The sequence below is a fragment of the Schistocerca americana genome, chromosome 2, assembly GCF_021461395.2.
Source record: "Schistocerca americana isolate TAMUIC-IGC-003095 chromosome 2, iqSchAmer2.1, whole genome shotgun sequence".
NCBI classification, from domain to species: domain Eukaryota; kingdom Metazoa; phylum Arthropoda; class Insecta; order Orthoptera; family Acrididae; genus Schistocerca; species Schistocerca americana.
Genome location: NC_060120.1, coordinates 687190886 through 687217083, shown reverse-complemented (window position 1 = coordinate 687217083; position 26198 = coordinate 687190886). Strand labels below are relative to the sequence as shown.

Genomic DNA, 26198 nt, shown 5'->3' with positions numbered 1-26198 from the left:
TGCATGGGAATGATTTCCAGAATTGTGTACAGTTCTGTCAGTAGGCACAGCAGCAAATCCTCACCAACCCAATATTCTTCTCCAATGTTCTATTTACCAGTGAATGTTCCTTCTCAAACAAAGGACAGGTAAATACAAGGAACATGCATTATTGGTCCAGTGACAACCCACGTTGGCTTATACAGGTGGAACATCAGCATCAATGGAGAGTTAATGTCTGGTGTGGGATGCTTGGTACTACAATTATAGGCCCTTATTTCATTAATGATAGTCTAAACAGCACAGCATATGCCAACTTCCTCAGATGAATTCTTGCTCCTCTTCTGTATAAAGTGCCACTAAGAACCAGAATGCTTATGTGGTATCAACACGAAGGATGTCCAGTGCATAATGTCTTGCATGTATGTCGTGTTCTGAACCAAAGGTATCCTGCCAGATGGATTGGTCGAGGAGGAACAGTTACATGGCCTTCTAGGTCTCTTGATTTAAATCCTCCGGACTTTTTTCTTTGGGGATGCACTAAAGATGTCTATCACGATATTCCAAAAACTCCAAAGGACATGCAGGAACGTATGATGCTTGCTTGTAATTCTCTTCAGCAGGCAACACTGGAAGCAGTAAATAATTCTTTCATTCAATGAGTGCTCCAGTGTATTGGTGTCCAGGGTCACCACTTTGAGCACCTTTGAATGTTATACTCCTGGGCAATGGTACAGGAGATTCAAAGTCAATTTTGTGTTATGTTTTTACTTGGTTTTCATTTGTTTTCTGACAACTCCAGCAAGTGGACGAGTTTGTGATCCCGGGATCAAAGTCAATGCTGTGTTATGTAATTAATAACGTTGTGTTTCAGTGAATGGTACACTGTGATATATTTTTGAATAGGTCTTTAGGAGAGGAAATGGATTGCCGAATAAAAAAGTACATGTGCCATTTAAAAAAGTCATACTGCTGTTCATATCTTTGTTAAAAACAAAGCTACAACAAAGGCAATCATACTGATTGATGCCCCTGAGGGCTAAAGAACACTTGCCTGGAACATTTTGTAATTTGCATCTGGACAAAAAGTTATTTAGGGTGGTCAAGATAAATGGGACAGACTGCATATGTTGCACCTTGAACTACTGCATCCCCTTTGTCACAAAATAGACATAATGCATCCTGACAAATAGCAAATGAGATACTGATATAAACTTCAGTTTAAATCGGTATTGACCAACTCCATCGCCTAGCAACAGTTGCATAACTTTGCCACGTCTACATTGGAAGAATATTACCTGATACTGGCCACGATTTTATATCGGGATTTAACATGGAGAGTTCACTATGTTATACATAGGCTGCCGCACATAATACAGCATTTGCATACGTGCATATAGGGGGAGGGAGCGTGTGGGGGGAGGGGGGGGGGGGGAGTCCTGACCTAGATTCCACACATTGATCTTGCCAAAAGCCGAGAGGTGCTAGTTTACTATATTATGACACATATTAAGTCCCAATTACAAGCAAGAAACATAGCCTGTTGCACAAGGTGCTTTATGTTTTTAAATATTTTGGCCATGACAAACCTATTATAATGTGCTATTTTTATCATCTTGAGATTTTGTATGTGAGGTCAGCATAAAATAAACATAGAATGAGATTTTCACTCTGCAGCGGAGTGTGTGCTGATATGAAACTTCCTGACAGATTAAAACTGTGTGCCGGACCGAGACTCGAACTTGGGAGCTTTGCCTTTCGCGGGCAAGTGTTTTACCAACTAAGCTACCCAAGCACGACTCATGCCCCATCCTCACAGCTTTACTTCTGCCACTACCTCGTCTCCTACCTTCCGAACTTTACAGAAGCTCTCCTGCTCCTGCAGGAAGTTTCTTAAAATAAACATGTTTTACAACAAAGAATTTAAGACCTGAAGATGGCGGCATAGTCTGTTGAAATAGGTTATGTTAAATACAAAATATTTTATTCAATTTTGGCTGTTCCTCTTTGGGATATTACACTACTGGCTCTTTATCTAGTTTACTGTACATGTAAAATCAAACAATGGAATTTCCGGGGTTGAATAATGACAATACAATGAAAAATATAGATTGCTTCTAACCATACAGTGGAGACGTTGAGTCACAGATAGCTACAACAAAAAGACTGCTGAACAAGTGGCTTTCGGCCAGAAGGCCTGAAGCAGACAACACACACACATTCACACAAGCATGACTCACCGATGCCTTAAGGATCAGATGCATTGGGCACATGTGTGTGAGTTGTGCTCGCACACATGTACAGTGCCTATTATATAGATGAAGGCCTTTTGCCCAAAAGCTCACTTGTTTAGCTGTCTTTTTGTAGTATGTGGGTGTGAGCAGGGTGTATGTGCCCCAGCACAACCAAGAAATCCGGAAGAAAACTGGGAATTTTTTCATCCAGGACAAAACCAGGAAAAACCCAGGAATTTTTTGGAGTTCTGGAAATTTTTAATTGTTTTATTTTTCAGTTAAATTTTTGTAATTTTGACTAGTAAGAACTGATACATTAAGAAAGAATATAACTGTATCCCACTACTGATGAATAATACTGCAACAATAAAACAAATGAGAGAAAAAAAATAAAACTTAAATTCTAAAGGAAATGTGCCATTTACAAAAACAAAACACAGTGCACACATGAGCATATGCCAACAGCAAAATGTGTCAAAGACTGTAGGATGAAGACTATGCAATACTTCATAAGAACAAACTGCTTCCGATGAGCATGATGTCACAACTTTACATTAGGTTTGTCTGAGCAGCTGCCAGCGGGCTCATGCACAGTTGAGTCGCATATGAGCAGTACCTTTTCACACTTCTGGCTGCTGTTAGCTGTATTGGCAGTAGCAACAAGCAACCAGATGCTACCCGTAAAAATTTTTCTGGCGCGCCCTAGCTGCCATATTGGCACTTTCGCAGAGCTGTCTGAGTTGTAGTGGGAAGGGGGAGTAGTCTCAACATGATCTGTGTTTAAGTTCAGTGATTTTACTGTCATCTTCATTTACATCTCTCACTCCAAAGGAAAAAGAAATGGATTTCTGTGACCGTGAACTATCAAGTGAATTGAAATATATTCACATAATTATGGAAGGTTAAAATATGTTATTAACTTCAGATTTCAGGTTTTATTTTATGTCTTCATTTTTGGCAGTCAAGCATGAATCGCCTTGCAAAACAGTGAAGTTATTCCCGTCGGTTTGCTAAAGAAATTTGGATTTTATTAATCTTTTTCACTGAGGCAGTCAATTTATTTGAAACAAAGTGCTTCATTCCACACTATTGGCTAGTTTCAACTGTTCGCTGAATTTCAAATGCACATTTTCCTCTTCTGGCATATGTGGCATTATGCCATGATGAAGAACCAAACATGAGGTAATACAGTACTGGTACTCCAAGAAAATTCACATCCCAAAAATCTCACTGAAAAGCTTAATATCAGGCTGGGGCCCACGTCATTGTGAATCTGGTCATACGAATGTGCACTTTAAACCGAATTATGCATTTAAGTATGGTTTACAAAATACCGATGCTCTTGAAGTATCTTCTGATTTCCTGTTTTTTTTTTTGTTTTTTTTTATGACATAATGTAAGATTATCTGATCAAAAGTATCCAGACACCCCCCAAAAAAATACATTTTTCATATTAGGTGCATTGTGCTGCCACCTATTGCCAGGTACTCCATATAAGAGACCTCGGTAGTCATTAGCCATTGGGAGAGAGCAGAATGGGGTGCTCTGCGGAATTCATGGACTTCGAACGTGGTCAGGTGATTGGGTGTCACTTGCATAATACATCTGTAAGTGAGATTTCCACGCTCCTAAACATCCCTAAGTCCACTGTTTCCAATGTGATAAAGAAGTTGAAATGTCAAGGGACATGTACAGTACAAAAGTGTACAGGCTGACCCCGTCTGTTGACTGACAGAGACCGCTGACAGTTGAAGAGGGTCGTAATGTGTAATAGGCAGACATCTATCCAGACCATCACACAGGAATTCCAAACAGCATCAGAATCCACTTCAAGTACTATGACAGTTAGGCGGAAGGTAAGATAACTTGGATTTCATGGTTGAGTGTCAGCTCATAAGCAACACATCATGCTGGTAAATACCAGACAATACCTCGCATAAACACTGGATGATTGAACAGTGGAAAAATGGTGTGTGGAGTGATGAATCATGGTACACAATGTGGCGATCCGATAGCAGGATGTGGGTATGGCGAATGCCCAGTGAACATCATCTGCCAGCGTGCATAGCGCCAACACTAAAATTCGGAGGCAGTGGTGTTATGGTGTGGTCGCGTTTCTCGTGGAGGGGGCTTGCACCCCTTGTTGTTTTGCATGGCACTATCACAGCACAGGTGTACACTGATGTTTGAAGCACCTTCTTGCTTCTCACTGTCGAAGAGCATTTCGGGGATGGTGATTGCATCTTTCAACATGACCGAGCACCTATTCACAATGCATGGCCTGTGGCGAAGTGGTTACACGACAATAAAATCCTTGTAATGGACTTGCCTGCACAGAGTCCTGACCTGAATCTTATAGAACTCCTTTGGGATGTTTTGGAACACTGACTTAGTGCCAGGCTTCACCAGCTGACATTAATACCTCTCTGCAGTGGAGCACTCTGTGAAGAATGGGCCACAGTTCCCCAAGAAACCTTCCAGCACCTGATTGAACGTATGCCTGCAAGAGTGGAAACTGTCATCAAGGCTAAGGTTGGGCCAACACCATGTGGAATTCCAACATTATTGATGGAGGGCCCACGAACTTGTAAGTCATTTTCAGTCAGGTGTCTGGATACTTTTGATCACATAGTGTATATTCGAACATATGGGCTACCTATGTCATCATAGCCACACATGCACAGTAACTTCTGTTTTCTGCTGCTCACTGACAATTGCTGAAACAAAAGTATTTTTAACAGACTGCAGGAAAATATTGTGAATGGAGGTTTGAAAACCGTTACTTTCAAAGTAAATTTCCTTTTATGCTAGATGGAAAGATGAATTATGTTACATGTGAGCATGTTTGATGAAGTTTTTAAATCACAGAGCTTTTGACTTCCATGTAAAACTTAATACTTTGAGCTCCAGCCATTAAGAAGAATTTCAAGCCCAGAAGACCAGACATTTATGTCATTATTTAAAATTTTACTGGCACTTTTGTGTGATGGATCTTAAAGTGTAACACACACGAAAAAGACCAATATCATATGTGAAAGCTTAGCTTCTCTTGTAGCTCATTAATCTTCGCGACAAATATTATATGTGAAAGCTTAGTTTTTCTTGTAGCTATGCTATGTACCAGATGGTTATAATTAAACTTTCCCTATCGAACATGTTATAACACAGATACTAACTACCTTATGAGTACCAAATGTGGTAGCATTAATGTCAAGGACATGGGGAAGAGAAATAGTGCACAATTAATTTAGTTGAAACACTTTTAATGTGCTGCTATGGTACATCATACCATTGCCTACTGGTACAGTTACTGCTACAAAAGGGGCTCAGTAAGGTGCCTGTCAGTGTCCAGAAGAGTCTGAAAGCGCAGTATTGCGTTCTGCACAGCAGAACAAAGCATGTCCGTAGGTATGCTGGCTACCTCTCTTGATATGCTGTGCTTCAGATTGGCACATGTGTGAATGTTTCCCTGGTAAACGCTGTCTTTCAGGTAGCCCCACAACCAGAAATCACAGCGAGTGAGATCAAGTGATTGTACTGGCAAGTATTTGGAAATGATGGGCTGATAATTCAATTGCTTCCAGATATGTTTCGGAGAAGCAGCTGATGTCACGAGCGATGTGCGGTGGGGGGCCACATCTTGCATGAAAACAGTAGAGTTCAATGTGTCTCTCTCCTGTAGGGCGGGTACGACATGCTGGCGAAGCTTATTGCAGTACTGTTGTCAAGTCACAATGCACGTCTTTGGTCCTTGAGTGCCAGCCTGTTCAAAAAAGAATGGACCAATGATGAATGTAGCCATGAAGCCACACCATATGGTGACACATTCACCATATGGAGGAACTTCATGCACAGTGACTTGAGGTGAAGATCCCCACACTCAGGAGTTCTGTGTGTTCACCGCACCATCAGAGAGAAATGAGCTTCGTCTGTCCATTGGATGATCCAAGGCCAGCCCTTGTCATCTGGAATCCTTGCGAGAAAGTGGTAGCGAAGTCAACACATCATTGTACATCCTGTAGTGTATGCTGCTGTATGGTATGGATCTTGCACAGATACCAATTGAGAATGGTTCGAAGCACTTTCCTTACAGGGAAATGAAATGAAATGTCGTGTGGCTAGTGCCTCCCGTCGGGTAGACCGTTCGCCTGGTGCAAGTCTTTCGATTTGACGCCACTTCGGCGACTTGCGCGTCAATGGGGATGAAACGATGATGATTAGGACAACACAACACCCAGTCCCTGAGCGGAGAAAATCTCCTACCCAGCCGGGAATCGAACCCGGACCCTTAGGATTGACAGTCTGTCACGCTGACCACTCAGCTACCGGGGGCGGACTTCCTTACAGTGGACCATGGGATGTTCAACTGTCATGACACAGCACGCGCACTGCCTGATGATCAGGAATTTCATGCAGTGTTATCTACTATAGCAACAGCGATTTTATCAACCACCTGTGATGCAAACAATTGTCAGCCTCTTCCCACAATGATGCCCAGTTCTCCAGTTGGTTTGAGCTTATTTAGCATGCTCTGCACAGCATATGGAGAAAGTGGACCCTTCAATAATTCCTTCATCCGGCGATATTCTCAAAGTGCAGCTGCAGCATTACTGTTGTTTTGACAATAGAGCTCCTTTTGTCCAAGCTCATGTTGACACGACAACAAGTGCACTGGGACTGGTCAGGTGTGTGAGGCTATGAATCACGAAGACTGACCACTGCACCTGGTGGCCATAGCTGGAATTGGCAGTGGCGCTGTGACACATGGAAATCGTACACCCCTTACTCTGGACATTAATGCTACCAAATTTTAGTACTCATACTGTAACTAGTTTTCTGTTATAACGTGTTCAATAGTGAAAGTTTAATTATAACCATCTGGTATATTAAATTTAAACCATTACCCTTTCCTATTTTTCCATTTGCGTTACTAAGCAGTGGTGTTGCTACTGGCTAACTACATCACATGTGGTATGCTCTGAATATCTGCTGTCACTGCCTGGCGAGATCACATGACATGAGCTGTGATTGGCTTACAAAAGCACGTCACAATCTCGATTTCAGTGCTTTGGAAACTACCATGCTGTTTTATGATGGAATTCGAATTTATACTTTTCATAATATGAAAATATGCAGCGTATCATAATGCGTAAATATGCAGGGCACATGTTGCTGCACATCAAAGGTCTTTCCAAAACTTTCTTTTTTTTTGTGTGTGTTTCGTTTTCTAAAGTATCGGGTAGTTCTACACCTGTGTATAAAAACTGAACCACTCAAAAGATTGACACATTTTTTGGTTCCGGGGGAAAGTATCCAATCACTTAATCAGAAAAATTGTACTTTCACCTGGAAAATCCGAAAAAATCCAGGATTTTTTTTTTCTTGTCCACGTATACACCCTGGTGAGTTAACATCTCCATTGCATGTTGAGTAGAAATCTATCTTTTTCATAGTATTTACTCAACGTGTAAATCTTTCTATTCGTTTTAGTTGATAATTGTACTTTGGTTGTCATCCTTGCTGCAACTGCCCCATTGTCACTGAAACCAGCTCAGCATAGACATCCTCAAAGTGGACAAATGTATTTGTTGCTATTAGAACATATACATTTCATTCATGAGTTGTCTTCCAAATTAGTGTCGAAGATGGTTTTTAGATAAGGCATTTAGTATTGTTTTTGCAGAACTTCTTGTCATGCTCAGCACTCACAAAACTGATAGGTGATGTGTAATGCACCACGAGAACACCATAGCTATAAATAAAGTTTGTAAAAACAAGCAAAATCTAGAATTTTTTTAGCAGAAAGTGCTGTGTATCTTAGTCAGGGCCCATTTTAGGTTCCACTGGACCAATAGGAATGATGAACTGTGGTTTCTGTATCTGTGAAGTATATATTTTTAATGTATCTATTTACTTCTACATGATACGTGAAGGTAACATTTAATATAATATTATCATAGTAAATTAAGCATGCTACTGCTTGATATTTGTACAGTTATCTGAACACCATAATAAGCATTAAAGAAGACACTGTGATTAGTTGACACAGTTGACTTTCATTAGCTCACTTCACATAGCATGGAAAAACTTCTGTCTAGATATGTGAGTAGTTAAATGACTTCCCACATTGTGTGTCCATTCTCAGTAGCAAAAATTATTGGTCCACTGAACTGGTTATGTAGAAATTTGTCAAGACAGTTAAATTGCAGAGGCAAGACCTGTCTTGACTTGACCCCAAGTCATTTTGAGTCTCCTGATCAGCCCCATTGTTGTTTTCAGGTGAGTATCCACACTTGTCGATGTACTGGTTGGCTGGATAAGTACTTTTGTCTCAGTTACACTTTACTCAAACAGAAAGAGTTCAATAGTCCATTAACCTAATTCTGAACCTCTGCAGTTTGTTTCATATGGCATAGAACTCTCATAAGGAACTAGCACGCCCCCCTCCCCCCCATATAATACCAAGGTTTTCCACTGTCCACCCCTTCGAAAAAATTCCTTCCTTTTAAAATTGTCATAATGGCAGCATCAACCCACAAGTCACTGAGAATGGATGACATATTGATAGCACCACATAAGCATATTGGCATATAATGGGAGAAAGGCATAGCGAAATTTATTATGGGCTTATAGTTGTATAGAACGTACCAATGGTATTTGTGGAAGATGTGACTGTCTTGAAACCAAAACAGGCACACACTGTCAATATAAGAGACTACAAGCTGGTCATGCTACTAAATATTGACGTTAGTATCTAAAAGCGCCTAGTGAATGACAGACTTAAAGATGAGCACATCATCTACTGGGGTTCTATCAATGTAGTGGGAGAGCAGATCAATTCATTAAGGCATTCCATTTGGTTGTAGAGAATTTCTTGACATGACTTGGGAATAACGGCTAATAGCAAAAATGGTTCAAATGGCTCTGAGCACTATGGGACTTAACAGCTGTGGTCATCAGTCCCCTAGAACTTAGAACTACTTAAACCTGACTAACCTAAGGCCATCACACACATCCATGCCCGAGGCAGGATTCGAACCTGCGACCGTAGCAGTCACACGGTTCCGGACTGCGCGCCTAGAACCGCGAGACCACCGCGGCCGGCAGCTAATAGCAGATATTACATTTTTAGACTATGAGAATGCCTAGGGCAGAATCTAATAAAACTATGTAATAGTAACCACAAACACAATGAGTTTTTGTCAGCCTTTTGTAGAAACTTTAGATTGATGCATCTAACCCGTAACAGGTGAAAGTAAATCATATCTTATGCAAAGAAGTTGTGATGGTCAAAATAAATAATGTGACAGACTTAAAAGGCATTCTGAAGGATCATCCAAGATTATAAGCAAAATAATGGGTTACAACTAAATAATAAAAAAAAAAGAGTAATAGCATTGATCAGGAATCCAACTACATCACCACACAGTGCTTGTATCATGTAACCAAACAGAAGCAGATAGTGTTAAAAACCAATCCACATCCAGAAGACATGTGGTTAATCTACTGGAATCATATAGATGATTCAGTTTGGCTAGTAAATAGGTAAAACAACTATTTAGAAAGGATTGATTACTACTTATCATATAGAGCAGGCGTTGAGTTACAGATGGCCACAATAAAAAGAATGATAGAAATATTTCAGTTTATGGACAAAGTTCTTTCTCAGAAGTGGAGGAAACACACATACCTATACACAAGCACTACTCACACACACATGGCCACTGTCTCCAGGCACTAAGGGCAGACTGCAACTGCATCTGACAGGAGCAACAATACAGATGGATGGGTAGTGGGGAAAAGGAAGAGGTGTAGGATGGGGATGGGAAGGGATAGCAAGGTAGGGTTGGGTGGGGGAAGATGCTAGTGCTGCCTGTGGAAGCATAGAGGGACATGGTTGGGATGGGATAGGGCAGCAAGGTCTGGCAAAGGCCTAGCTGGGAAAGGAAGGTGGAGGAAGTAAGGGAGAGGAGAGAAGTTGGTGAAGAGGTGTGTCAGTGGGATAGAAGGCATGTATGTACTGGATTGGGAGCAGGGCAGGAGAGGTCAGGGTGGAGGAGGCTTGAGGCTGGGGTGGATTATAGGAATGAAGGATACATCATTGTGAAAATTACCACCTGTGCAGTTCAGAACAGTTAGTGTTGGTGGGAAGAATCCAAATGGTACAGGCTGTCAAGCAGTCAGTAAAGTGAAGCACACGGTCTCAGGCAGTGCATTCAAATGCTGAAGTATTTCATTGTCCCTGTATATGACTCAATGCCTTCTCTGTGTGGTGAATAGCAACCCACCCTTTCCATATTTTTGTTATTCCATTCCGAACTTCTCATGATTTGAATAGGAAAAACAAATTGAGGTCAATGGATACAGAGTGTGTGTTTCATTAATGGGTGCGTCTTTACAAAATTGCAGCATGTTGCAGCAATCTGTGGCCCATCCTTCTCTTTGCAACTGCTTCGACTGTATGGACACGCAATATCTATAATGCATACTTTGTAATGATAGCAACATCACTAAAAAGGGGAGCCTGGGCTTATATGACCTACAAGCCCAAACAAAGCAATCTTTCTTCTGAAAATGCACAAAATTTTCATGGTAACAAAATGTTGTATCGTGCAGCAGTTGCTACTCATGTTTCAGCTGCAGAGTGTGTCTCCTTCGGTGATGTGCCACAATTACCCATATTTGACTTAAGTTACTTCATATAGACCAATTCATATACTTATCACAAGGTAGCAGCTGCTCTTCCACCAAACCTGTGAATAATCAAACATCCAGCAAAGAATTGACAGAATGTCTGGAGAAATATACGAAGAAGAGGAGCTTCAAATTTCCTTTGGTCATGAACCCATTTTGCTGAAAGTTCTGAATGGTTGCCTCAGTGGCATACTTATTTATCTGTGAAGAACAATGTCTGATGTGGAATTGGACGAGGAAAAAGTGATACGCATTACCAGAGTCATCGGCCATAGTACCGATAGACATCCCTTTGATATCACATCAGCAACATTTTCCCATAGTGAAAAATTATCTGAATAGGTTAAACTTTTTAGCATAACTTTAAAGGAATATGTTATAACATGGTACAGACACATACTCTATCCCAAAAACAAAACTGAGTGCTATAGATTACCAATAACCTTAATTCAAACTAATAGCTGTTAGACATTTAGAGTGTTCTGGTTGTTCAGCTGTCTGACCTTGGGGTCTATGTCATTTAGTGTGAGAGTATATCAACATATGATTTTTGGGCAAGGGTTATTAACAATGTAAAGCATTGTCATTCAAGTTTGTAGTACTGCACATCAGACCAGACTGGGACAGAACGTATACGTAGCAAAAATCAGTTTCAACTGAATTGATGTAAGCAGTCACAGTACAAAAAACAAAGATTATTTTTTGTAGACTTTGCTTCCTTGTCCAGGGTTCAGAATGAGGTTGCTTACCCTGGTGGTAAGATATTCAACAAACTTTCACTAACTTTAAAAATGCAGCTTGCCTCATTGCAGTAGTATTAGCCTACCTTTTCAACAGTTCATTCACAACATGAATCGTTCCTTCCTGCTTAAAGATAGTGAAATACAAGCCACAGTTCAAAAAGGGTAGGAAGGAGATGTAGCCAATTATAGAGCTATTGCTTTTCTATATGTATTTCCAAAGGTATTAGATAAAATGTTGCTTGAAAAGTGGAACATATTATTGACAGACCAACATGGTTTCTGGAAAGGTTGATCATCAGAAAAAGGAGTATTTGAATTTCTGAGCAAAGTGCTCCAAAACTTTGATAGTGGAGAAAAAGTAACTGGCATATGCAGTGATCTGTCCAAGGCTTTTGACATCAGAGACCATATCCTATTGCTGCAGAAGCTTGATAGTATTACTATCAGTGGTACACATATCAACTGGCTTAGATAATATCTTACTGGGTGCAAGCAAGTATTAGAAATACAATTTCATGAAGATAAAGCAACCACACACTTCTGATTACAAAGAAATAAAGTATGGCATACCAAGCTCAGTATTGGATCTCATCCTATTTTTAACATACATAAACAACTAAGCATCAACCAAACAGTGTCATATCACTATATAGTTTGCAGATGACAGCAGAAATATTACAGACAACACTATCTGAGACATTAACTAGTGTTGTAAACAGGTTCAGCTAAAACAAGCTAATATTAAGTAAAAGTAAAACAATATCATTAAATTTTCATAATGTCAAGAGAAACAGTGAGGAGGGTATAAAAATTCAGATATCAGGCACAGATATTGCACCTGCAGATAATATAAAACTTCTGGGTATCTGGCTCCAAGATAATCTTAAATGGGTTACTCACATTGATAGCACATTTAAGAGACTAATTATTATGTGCTGTTTAAGGAGAGTGCTTGAGAACTGTTGCCATAAATATACTATGTTAATATACTCACTTCTGAAGTGTGGGCTCACTTCCTGGCGTAACTTGCCACCCTGCCTAAAACTCTTCAGGATGCAAAAAGGACAGTGAGAACCATGGCAGAAATAAAAAGGAACACACACTGTAGACCCCTTTAAAAGAACGAGGATTTGTCCTCTTTCATGTATTTACCTCATTTACCTGTGAACGACTTAGTTGAATATATGAGTCCCACAAAATCTATTCTGTTTGTCGATGTCACCAGCTAATTGTTCACTGAATCCAGTCCAGAAACATTGCAGTCCACAGCAGAAAGTTCTATGAAAAGACTTTCTGAGTGGTTCACAAAAAGACAAGCTCATTATAAATACTGAAAAAACTATGTGTGTCAATTTTCATTTAATTCCTCCAATTAATCAAATGTCTATTAATGCACAATTAAAAAATGATCCCCTAGAAAATGTGTCACATAATTTTTGGGTCCATGGGTTCAGCAAGACATAAAGTGGGACACATGTAAATAACTTGTCTAGAAAACTATTGTCTGTGTGCTATGGCCTAAGAATTTTAAAGGCTACAACAAATAAAACAACAGTACTGCAGGCATACTATGCACAGTTCCACTCACTAGTCCGATATGGGATCGTTTTCTGGGGATACTCAACTCACAGTGTAAAGGTTTTTAGAATGCAAAAAAGAGCTCTAAGAATAATTTGTGGCTTTAAAAAGATGGAGTCCTGTAAATCCCATTTTACTGATCTTGGTGTTCTAAATGTTCCAAGTTTATTCATTTGTGAAACTATCTTGTTCACTAGGGACTACCTCCTGAAAACAGCAAACTGTTACAGAACAAAAATGTACACAACTATAGTACCAGAGGGAAATCAAATACACATCAAAAATATCACAGAACAACCACCTATCAGAGGAGCATAATTAACATTGATGTAATACTACACAATAAGGTACCAGTGGAAATAAAAAATGCTACTCATCCAATATTTAAAGCTAAACTAAAGGCATTTCTAATAGACACTGTTTCTATTCTGTCAGAGAATCTCTGAATACGTAACAAAATTAATTGTAATGGGTACCTATTTTTAATTTGCCTACAATTTTGCTAATACTATGTATTATTGTAATAGGCTGCCAAAAGAAATTAAAGTACTAAATGATCTAAAAAAAATTAAAGCAATATTAAAAGAATAGCTATTAGAATATTGTTTCTATAGTCTCGAAGAGTTCCTCCAAAATCTTTGAGAACCTAACAAAGTGAAGTGTATAACACACATTCTTTATCAGTTACCAAAATATTGTGTAAATATGACTACCTAGTTGCAGATATAGAGACTGTAGTCATTAGTATTAGTTTATTCATATTTTCAGTTATAATTTTCTAGTTAAAATGGTATTATTATAAATCAGAACTGAAAAAAGATTTAGTGGACCAATTTAAAACTTTTAATATAAATAACACAAGGCAAGAAATTGGGAATCCCTTCCAATTCAAAAGAGAATTAAAAACATACTCATTAGCCACTTTTCTCTACAAATGATCTAAATATTTAAATTCAGTGATTGAAAATATGTATAAGCTATATGGCAAGTAACAATGTTTGTTAGAAAGCTGTATGAGCTGTAACAATGTACTATGAACAGAACACAGTATTTATAGATGTGAGGATATTTTATTTGAAAAATATCATTGTAACCAAGTACATGCTAAGCTGCTAATAGCAAATAAATGTGAGCTATATAATAAAACTGAGAAGGCAGCCCCTTTTTAATAAGTTACTTGATTAAATTTAGATGCCTTGGGGGTAAACAGCATTAGGCACTATAATGATGTCTTATTGTTAATTAAGTGTACGGATTATATTCCTGTGGTGTCTTTGCCTCATATTAATGTATGCTTTGACTCATCCCACATCTGTGAATGTCCCCCTCCTTTGTTGGACTGATAGAAAAAAAAAAACAAATAAATGAAACACTCAAACTTACCTGCAATATGTAAAATGTGATTTAATAAATTACAATCACAAGAATGAATTTCTTAAATCGTTCAAAATACAAACAGTTTAACTGAATGATTTAATATTTCCATCAATTTAAAAACAGTGTACAATCATGTGCATATAATCTGAAATAGTTTTTTCAGTTAAAAATTGCTAACAGTTATTTTTCCATCAAAACATTGAACAGAGGAAGGAGGAGGAAATGGACGGGGAGAGAAGAGCGAGGAGGAGACAGGCAGTGAGAGGTGTAGAAGAGGCGAGCTGAGAGAGGGAGAAGAGGAGATCTACACAGTGACGTGGAGGAGGATATGGACAGAGAGAGGTGGTAGAGGAGATGAAAACAGGTTGGGGGAGGAGATGGGGAGAGAGAGAGAGAGAGAGAGAGAGAGAGAGAGAGAGAGAGAGAGAGAGAGAGAGAGAGAGATTTGGGGGGGGGGGGGGGGGAGCCAGACTGTGAACAGCAGGGCACTATGGGAGGGGCAACAGGGTGGGTTAAGGAGGAGGCTGGGGCAGAGAGGGGGAGGGATAGCAGAGTAGGGTTGGGGGAGGTAAAGTGCTGCTGGGAGTGTGCAGGTATGAGGTGGAGAGCGTGACAGCTGCAGTTTGGAGGTTAAACAGTGGGCGGGGGAGAGATGGGGGGGAGGGGTTAGCAGAAAAGGAGAGAAGTAAAAAGACTAAGTGCATTGGTGGAGTAGAGGGCTATGTAGTGCTGGAATGGGAACAAGGAAGTTGTTGTTGGGCCAGGTCGAGGCTGGGAGGGTTATGGGAGCATAGGATATGCTGCGCAGTTCAGAAAAGCAGGTGTTGGTGGGAAGGATCCAGGTGGCACAGGCTGTGAAGCGGTCATTGAAATGAAGGATGCCATGTTGGGTGGTATGATCAGCAACAGGGATATCTAGATTGTTATGAATGATCACATTTTGACAACTGCTTTTGAACTATGTTATGTGAGTCTTAAATATGTTTAGATTCAACCTATTTAGATGAGACCAAGTTTCTAAGCCCTTGAGGGTCAATGATTCAGGATTTGTTTCTGTATCTTGATTATATCCCAACACACTAAGAATTGTCTGTAAAAAGAACTGATGGGTAGCTGTTTTCGATGATAATTCATTCTATAGAACAGAAATTGAACTAGGCTAGTATGGAACCATGTGGGACACCATGAAACTTTGTTTTCCGATCAGAATAATAATTTAAAATAATGATAACTCTTGATTTCCTGTTCCATAAATATGTTAAAGTCATTGTGGGGCACTGCCTCTTACTCCGTACTGCTGAGTATGTAGATAACCAAGGCATGTTTTAAAGAATGAAAAGCCTTTTTGAGATCACAGAAAATTCTTGTCACCTGTTTTCTCAGCAAAACAGCATAATGCATATGTTGTTTTTCCCCTTGTTGAAAATCAGCTTATTGTTTGAAATAATCTGGAATATTTTGCAATAAAATTTTGGATCCTGTAACAGCAACTTCATCAAATATTGTAGATATGACTGCAGGATAGGATGGTAATTTATTACAGCCTCTCTTGATTTTTATTTGAAAAGCTATTTAACTTCAGCACACTTCAATACCTCTGGAAAGCAGCCCCCTTCAAAACATTGATTACTAGTAATTACTTGAAATAGTGAGTGTGCAGTTGTGTTGTGTACTGCTCTATGCTCTAATATGTTTAGGAGATACATCACTTTTTTATGCTAGGTCTGCATCTGAAAATTTTGGAACATATTCACAATTTTCATTAAGGCCAAAGGGATTTTTTTTGTTATGATAATCTGTTGCTTGGACATCAGATTTTGCTACATTTATAATTAATTCATTGAATACAATTACATTGATTATTAGCCTAGAAGTCATAATGAGGCTTATGGGCATCCAAATTACATTCCTTGTGTCACTGATGATTATCTCTTTGCTGCTGCTTCAAAGCAACTTTTGTTCCTGTGTGAATACAAACACATTCAGAATGCCTGATACACGCACCTCTTGCCCTTTCTCCTGAATTTAAAGTGGTGTTGAAGTTTTCATGAGATTAGTGTGCCACCTGTTTAATAATATGGAATGTTAATTTTTAGTTAGGGAGGATGACATTTTTACTGTAGCAAGGAGTCACCTATAATGAAGAATTGTCTTTGTTTTACTATGACATTTTTTTCATGTTTGGTATACATTACTCTGGTCAACTTACATTTTTTAGTGGTTTTGTGCACTTCAGTTTCTTTTGGTTCTATAATGCTAATTGAATTGTTTTGTGATTGATAATTTGTATCGCACTTTGCATTTTTGAGTTTATATTCAATTACAACCATAATTTTTTTCCTCACAAGGACAGTATTTCTAATGTTTCAATGGAAACTACCTCTACATTAATTTAATTTTGGTTTCCAATCACTATGTTCTCCAAAACTTGAAACGTATTTGATTTTGTATTTCAGATGAATCATCTAAATCATCAAAGACAGTTAGCACAAAAATATAATTAATACCAACTGTCTACCATTTAGTACAAAATTACAGTGCTGTTTCTGTCTTCAGTAGTGGCAGCTGTTCTTTTTTTCTTTTTCAACTGAAAAAAAAAAAAACTGTTGAAAAGAGTAGAAATTTGCGATTTTAATATAACCCACATGTTAAAAAATTTGGTTCAGCTATTTAATTACCAGTTATCAATCACTGTCAATTTTTTTGTAAATTTCAGTATTTTGTACAGTATAGCCTTGAATATCTTAAGAATTATATTTAGCCATCCCCTCACCCCTTTTAAAGTAACTCGTGCCCATGTTATAACTCTGTACAGTTCTTCAATAGGTTATGTAATATAAGCAACTGTTTCTGTGTATCTAGTGAAGAAGCAGTCAATTCCTGTGGTGCCATGGACATCTGAGCAGAAAAGTCTGATGCTGTATCAACCATTTATTCAGCTACTTCATACATTGGGTTTTCATTTGCCTCTTGATTCTGGAAAAATATTTGCACGTGTTCCTGAGTTTTGGACTGCTGATGTGGTTTTCAGTATAGCACAAAAACTGGGGCCAATTGATAAATGTAAGTAGCAAATTCCACTTTATTCATTGTAAATATGGTGTGTATATAATCAACAGCACACATTTGCAGTTTTTGACATAGAACTGTGGAGCATTAAAACTGTAATGTTTAAAAACACCATAATTAAAACTACAGCAAGAGATAACAAACTTTTATTTAAAATTTCTGCCCATAACAGTAGACACAAACTATATGAAATATGATTTGTTAATTACAGATTTTTGCCTGCTTTACATAACATAGATTGAAAAGAGCATAAGTTGGTATGGTTATTTGCTTATATTTATGCAAACATCACAAAGAATCATACATGTGCTCCACTTCTTTTATGCAGCTATTCTACATGGAAATATGTACATCATATCAGAAATCACAACTTGAGCATTGTCATATGGAATCCTTGAGATGAATGCATAGTTTAGCAAAGCTAAAAGTCATGTGACTGCATGACATTAAGGGTTTGTAAACAAAACAGAAAGAGAGAAGAAAATATCATAGCCTCAGGAACCTGGCACCTTTTGTTAGCTCTTCATTCATACTCTGCAAACTACTGAAAAGTGCATCACAGAATGTATTTCCCATAGTGCCATATATATGGAGCTTTCTTCTCATACCATTCCCATATGGAAGAGCAGGTAGAATGACTGCTTAAATGTCTTTGAACCTACTCTAATTTGTCTTCATAGTCCCTGCGAGAATGATACACTCCTGGAAATGGAAAAAAGAACACATTGACACCGGTGTGTCAGACCCACCATACTTGCTCCGGACACTGCGAGAGGGCTGTACAAGCAATGATCACACGCACGGCACAGCGGACACACCAGGAACCGCGGTGTTGGCCGTCGAATGGCGCTAGCTGCGCAGCATTTGTGCACCGCCGCCGTCAGTGTCAGCCAGTTTGCCGTGGCATACGGAGGTCCATCGCAGTCTTTAACACTGGTAGCATGCCGCGACAGCGTGGACGTCAACCGTATGTGCAGTTGACGGACTTTGAGCGAGGGCGTATAGTGGGCATGCGGGAGGCCTGGTGGACGTACCGCCGAATTGCTCAACACGTGGGGCGTGAGGTCTCCACAGTACATCGATGTTGTTGCCAGTGGTCGGCGGAAGGTGCACGTGCCCGTCGACCTGGGACCGGACCGCAGCGACGCACGGATGCACGCCAAGACCGTAGGATCCTACGCAGTGCCGTAGGGGACCGCACCGCCACTTCCCAGCAAATTAGGGACACTGTTGCTCCTGGGCTATAGGCGAGGACCATTCGCAACCGTCTCCGTGAAGCTGGGCTACGGTCCCGCACACCGTTAGGCCGTCTTCCTCTCACGCCCCAACATCGTGCAGCTCGCCTCCAGTGGTGTCGCGACAGGCGTGAATGGAGGGACGAATGGAGACGTGTCGTCTTCAGCGATGAGAGTCGCTTCTGCCTTGGTGCCAATGATGGTCGTATGCGTGTTTGGCGCCGTGCAGGTGAGCGCCACAATCAGGACTGCATACGACCGAGGCACACAGGGCCAACACCCGGCATCATGGTGTGGGGAGCGATCTCCTACACTGGCCGTACACCACTGGTGATCGTCGAGGGGACACTGAATAGTGCACGGTACATCCAAACCGTCATCGAACCCATCGTTCTACGATTCCTAGACCGGCAAGGGAACTTGCTGTTCCAACAGGACAATGCACGTCCGCATGTATCCCGTGCCACCCAACGTGCTCTAGAAGGTGTAAGTCAACTACCCTGGCCAGCAAGATCTCCGGATCTGTCCCCCATTGAGCATGTTTGGGACTGGATGAAGCGTCGTCTCACGCGGTCTGCACGTCCAGCACGAACGCTGGTCCAACTGAAGCGCCAGGTGGAAATGGCATGGCAAGCCGTTCCACAGGACTACATCCAGCATCTCTACGATCGTCTCCATGGGAGAATAGCAGCCTGCATTGCTGCGAAAGGTGGATATACACTGTACTAGTGCCGACATTGTGCATGCTCTGTTGCCTGTGTCTATGTGCCTGTGGTTCTGTCAGTGTGATCATGTGATGTATCTGACCCCAGTAATGTGTCAATAAAGTTTCCCCTTCCTGGGACAATGAATTCACGGTGTTCTTATTTCAATTTCCAGGAGTGTATGTAGGGAGTTGTAGTATTTTTCTAGATTCCTCATTTAATATTGGTTCTTGAAGCATTGTAAGTAGGCTTTTTTGGAATAGTTGCTGTGTGTCTTCAAATATCTCCTTGTTCTGTTGTTCATTATTTCCATGATGCTCTTCCATGGGTCACAAAAAAAAATGGGAATTTGTGCTACCCTTGTTTGTGCAGTTTCAATAGACCATGTTTTCCCTACTTGGTATGAGTCACACAGTCCTGAACACTATTCATGAAGAGTCATACAAGTTTTTGCAAGCACCTGCCTTCATAGATTGCCCTTTCCCATTATCGTACCAATGGACCCAAGTCTGCCACTTGCTCTACCTATGAGGAGGAGGAGATTAGTGTTTAACGTCCCGTCGACAACGAGGTCATTAGAGACGGAGCGCAAGCTCGGGTTAGGGAAGGAAGGGGAAGGAAATCGGCCGTGCCCTTTCAAAGGAACCATCCCGGCATTTGCCTGAAGCGATTTAGGGAAATCACGGAAAACCTAAATCATGTTGGCCGGAGACGGGATTGAACCGTCGTCCTCCTGAATGCTCTACCTATGACTGACCCCATGTTATCATTACACCCTGCTATTTATATAAGTTGACTGATACCAGTTGTGACTCACCGATATTGCAGTCATAGCATACCAAATTTTTGCATTTTGTAACATGCACATTTTTGTGTTTCTGAACGTATTTTTGCATTTCTGAACATTTAAATAGGTTGCCAATCTTTGCACTACTTTTAAATCTTATTTACATCTGCAGGACTACTGTGCAATTCACACTTAAGTGCTTATCAGAGAATTCATAGAACTACTTTCATACTATTTCTTGCCCATTCCACACCTGAATAGCACCTAAATCTTTCTGTGTGTGCTCTGATTTCTCACATTTAATCATGATGATAATTAATAACTTCTCCCTATATAGATTGAAGTCAACAACATGTTTTGACATTCAGAAGGGGGAGTTGGTAATTTTAATCTTATGAAAAGATCTTGCTGCAGCAAAAGTGCCTCTGTTGTAATGATTCCCCAACTTTGAGACTCTCTCCCATATTTTTTGATAATACAAAAAGAGGTGGCCTTCTTTGAACTTTTTTGATGTCCTCCATCATTCCTACCTGATAAGGATAACACATCACATAGCAGTGCTCCATAAGAGGACAAGTGTAATGTGAGCAGACTCTTTAGCAGATCTGTTGCATTCTATAAGTGTTCTGCCAATAAAACAGTCACTGATTTACTTCTCCCACATTTCTTATATGATGGTTCCAAGTGAAGTTGCTCATAATTACAACCCCTTGGTATTTAGGTGATTTTGCAGCCTTTACATTTGTGTGTTTTGTTTAGTACTCACCTGATGGTCCTCACACATTTAATGTTCAGTTCAGTTGGCACTTTTCACACCATGCAGATATCTTGTCTAAATCATTTTGTAATTCAGTGGGATCTTATGATGATTTCAGTAGATAGTATATGACATCGTCTGCAAACCATCTAAGAGTGCTGCTCAGATGGTCCCCTAAATTGTTCATATAGATTGAGAACAGCAGAGGGTCTATAACTTCTCCTTGTGGAATGCCAGGTATCATTTCTGTTTTACTTGATGACTTTCTGTCAGGTACTAAAAACTGTGGTCTTTCTGACACAATTCAGGAATGCAGTCATACAGCTGACACGGTACTCCATTAGCATGCAATGTGAGTACAAGCTAATTGGAGGAACACTGGCAAAAGACTTCTTTAAAACTGAAATTTGGAATCAGCTTCAGACCTCTGTCAGTAACACTCACTGCTTTATGTAAATAAAGAGCCAATTGTGTTACACAAGAACAGCATGAAGAATCCATGTTGATTATGTGTTAAAGATTCTTTCTGATTTTTTAAAGAAATTTAATCATACAGGGTACTTCTGAATGGTGGAAAAATCAAAATTTTTTTCATGGCTTTATTAAATTCTATAGTCTTTCCTGATTACATTGATATATACATTATAGGGTTTCAAATGAAAAATGACCTATGTATACCAAATTTTAAAGTTATGGTCATGTATGCCGCCACAACCCCTCTAGTTATGTTACAGAAACCAGTATTATTTCGAAAAGAACTATGAACTTTCTGTTTCTAGCAATTATATGTATGATACATTGTATATGTTGGTAACAGTGCAGGCTTCTAGTGTCTGTAAATGATTGTCTTTGCTAGTATTTACTTTTGTTTTGCTGAAGCAGTTTGTTTATATGTTACTGAATGTTTGTTGTCCAACTGCTACATATATTTGTGAAAGTAAATATCCTTTAGGAATGTGGATGTGTGGATGGATATGTGTGTGTGTGCGAGTGTATACCTGTCCTTTTTTCCCCCTAAGGTAAGTCTTTCCGCTCCCGGGATTGGAATGACTCCTTACCCTCTCCCTTAAAACCCATATCCTTTTGTCTTTCCTTCTCCTTCCCTCTTTCCTGACGAGGCAACCATTGGTTGCGAAAGCTAGAATTTTGTGTGTATGTTTGTGTTTGTTTGTGTGTCTATCGACCTGCCAGCGCTTTTGTTTGGTAAGTTTCATCATCTTTCTTTTTAGATATATATATGTATATATATATACAACCTTCCACAGAAGAACCCCAAAAGTGCCCCACTTGTGACGGGATACTTTCCGGGACTGGATCAGATTCTGAATGTGGCTCTCCAGCAGGGATACGACTTCCTCAAATCCTGCCCTGAAATGAGATCCATCCTTCATGAAATCCTCCCCACTCCACCAAGAGTGTCTTTCCACCGTCCACCTAACCTTCGCAACCTCTTAGTTCATCCCTATGAAATCCCCAAACCACCTTCCCTACCCTCTGGCTCCTACCCCTGTAACCGCCCCCGGTGTAAAACCTGTCCCATGCACCCTCCCACCACCACCTATTCCAGTCCTGTAACCCGGAAGGTGTACACGATCAAAGGCAGAGCCACGTGTGAAAGCACCCACGTGATTTACCAACTGACCTGCCTACACTGTGAAGCGTTCTATGTGGGAATGACCAGCAACAAACTGTCCATTCGCATGAATGGACACAGGCAGACAGTGTTTGTTGGTAATGAGGATCACCCTGTGGCTAAACATGCCTTGGTGCACGGCCAGCACATCTTGGCACAGTGTTACACCGTCCGGGTTATCTGGATACTTCCTACTAACACCAACCTGTCAGAACTCCGGAGATGGGAACTTGCCCTTCAGCATATCCTTTCTTCTCGCTATCCGCCAGGCCTCAATCTCCGCTAATTTCTAATTTCAATTTGCCACCGCTCATACCTCACCTGTCTTTCAACTTCATCTTTGCCTCTGTACATCTGCCCCGACTGACATCTCTGCCCAAACTCTTTGCCTTTACAAATGTCTGCTTGTGTCTGTGTATGTGTGGATGGATATGTGTGTGTGTGCGAGTGTATACCTGTCCTTTTTTCCCCCTAAGGTAAGTCTTTCCGCTCCCGGGATTGGAATGACTCCTTACCCTCTCCCTTAAAACCCACTTCCTTTCGTCTTCCCCTCTCCTTCCCTCTTTCCTGATGAGGCAACAGTTTGTTGTGAAAGCTTGAATTTTGTGTGTATGTTTGTGTTTGTTTGTGTGTCTATCGACCTGCCAGCACTTTTGTTCGGTAAGTCACCTCATCTTTGTTTTTATATATAATTTTTCCCACGTGGAATGTTTCCTTCCATTATATATATATATATATATATCTATGAAACGTGCCGTAGAAGAAACTGTAAATATTAGTGGAACCAGGGACAATGCTGTTGCACTTGATGGGACATGGCAATGTCGAGGGCATCGTTCCTTGAATGGTGTTGTAAGTGCTACTTCTCTGGAGAATGGAAAAGATGTTGATGTTCAGTGCTTATCTAGGTGCTGCCACACCTGCCATGGTGCCCCACTGAAGAACATATTGAACGTCAGTGTTCTAAGAATTATGATGGTTACAGTGGAGGTATGGAGTGTGATGGAGCTCTAAAAATATTTCAGAGGTCAGTGCCTGTTTATAATGTTAGATATACGACGTACCTAGGCGATGGGGACTCTAAAGCTTTCAGTAAAATTAATGAGTTCAGTGTTAATGGTGATACCTTGGTAACAAAACTGGAGTGTTGTGGGCATGTGCAAAAGATAATGGGTGCTAGATTGAGGAAGCTATGAAGAGAAATGAAAGGAAAGTTGCTATCTGATGGAAAATCTCTGTCTGGCTGAGGCAGGTTGACAGAAACTGAAATAGACCTTCAGAGTTGTTATGGACTGGCCATTAGACGAACTGCACCTCTGAATGATGTTACAGCAAAGAGAAAAGCTGTATGGGCCACCTACTTTCGTAATTTGTCCACAGATTACCACCCTGTTCATGGACTTTGCCCTAAAGGAACAGATTCTTATTGTGGTTACCAAAAAGCAATAGAAAGTGGTCAAATTTATCATCATAAGCATTCTCTTCCTGAGCCTGTTATGAATGAAATAAAACCAATTTCTAGAGACCTGAGTGACCCTGTTTTGCTCAGTAAATGTCTTCATGGGGGCACTCAGAATACAAATGAAGGTTTCAACCATTGCATATGGGAAAGATTACCCAAGAATATTTTTGTAGGACTAAATGAATTAAAAGTCATTGTACTAGATGCAGTGATGTGTTTCAATGATGGAGTGATAGGAAAGTTGGAATTCCTGAAAAATTTAGGCATAAAATGTGCCAAGAAGTGCTAAAAGGAATGCCAAGAGGAAGCTTGAAGATGAAGAACTGCTGCAGGATGAAGACTATGCTTCAGGAATGTTCTGAGGCACAGTTTAATTGGACTCATATGTTCATTCGCAATTTCCTGCATGTTGTATTTTTCAGAATTCAGGTACAAATATCTCCTAAAGTTTAAAAAAGCGTTGCTCTAATTTTTTTCTGTGACTTGCAATAGCCCATACTTCTGTAGTAGACCTAAGCTTTATTGCAGAAGCAACTAAATTATAGAAAAAAATAACATTTTTATTAGGAAAAAAATTATAAAAATCAAAATGTAAAATGTGATATTTTTCATCATTGTAATATACATAATAGGTGGAATTAAATAGGTCTAGTACCTCAGCCATCATGTCATGCATATCTGGTAAAAATTTGGTCTCCTTCAAATGTATAACATTGGATTGAATGGTACCTCAATTTGAGGAAACATTTTGGAAAAGAAAATTGCATCAGTTTTTTTGTAAATTTTTAATAACCCTAAGCAGGTTCAAAAATATTCAAAATACTTTTAATTTGTTTAGAAAGTGTGCTACATTTTCTGATATCAACAAAAAATCCGTAAAACATATGCATTATAAACAGTGCCTGAAAGAAATAGTTGTAGATTTTTACATAATATTGAGCCAGAAAAGTATCCTGTATCCTTAAGGCCCCCCCCCCCCCCCATTCAAGGAGTTGAAGTTGCCCTGTCCAAAACGAGTTGTGTCCATGAAAGAAGTCCTGCAGTCTGCAGATCTTAACTGAAATCAACAAACAAACAATTTTCTTAATCTAAAGGATGTTGTGCAAGGAGCAGTAGCACATTTTTTTGAAATTTGACAAAAGAATAAAATGGAAGATATTTGAAATGAATATTTAGTTTTGCGTGTGTTTTTGGTCATATTTTTTGCAGTAACTAATGAATAAATTAAAATAAAAAATTAGCCTGTTAGTCCTTGTGGACATGCCAGAGGAGTAATTCAGACAAATTTCAGAGAGATATCTTTATTAATGTGCCTGCAGTCCATTCCGTCAATTTGAGATACAATTGCTGTATGTGTGTGTGTGTGTGTGTGTGTGTGTGTGTGTGTGTGTGTGTCAGAGAGAGAGAGAGAGAGAGAGAGTTTATGGGTGTTTTCTACTGTAGAAGAGAAGAAGAAGGCTTTTGGCTGAAAGCTCAAGTATATAATTGTTTTTGTTGTGCATGTCTGTGACACAACATCTCCTCTATATGATGAGTAGCACTATCCTCTCCATAATGATGAGTAGCACTAGCCTCTTCATAATATTGTCATTATTCCAACCTGGTCTTTCCATTCTTTGAAAAAGCATTTTAAAACTCTGAGTGTTAAATGTTAAAAAATTGTGGGTCATATGGCTTTTTTGCTGTCGCATTAGTATTCATCAAACTAAAATCCACAAAAAAGTCACTTTCATTTGAAAAAGTTGTTTCAATGTTCCTCTACACAACTATGAAGTAATATAAGTTAGCCATGGAAAAGTCATTACCCATTTGAAACGACTTGATCCACAATATCTTTGTGCATTCTTTAGCATCAAAGGAGGAAAACTGTTGTTTTACCAAGCATGGTAAATATAACAGGCAGACCAAGAATTTGAAGTGTGCTGTCTACGTACTTTACCTTTCAG

The 26198-nt window shown here is 39.7% G+C and overlaps 1 protein-coding gene across 4 annotated transcripts in view; it reads left to right on the top strand.

Annotated features, from left to right (window-relative positions):
- The window catches only part of LOC124592677 (protein timeless), a 396167-nt gene that overhangs the window by 355453 nt on the left and 14516 nt on the right, over positions 1-26198 (top strand). For all 4 annotated transcript variants that reach the window (XM_047131864.1, XM_047131861.1, XM_047131860.1 and 1 more), the window contains one exon: positions 17468-17668. In XM_047131864.1, coding sequence (XP_046987820.1) covers positions 17468-17668 — 201 coding nt within the window. The remainder of the gene's footprint in view (positions 1-17467; positions 17669-26198) is intronic.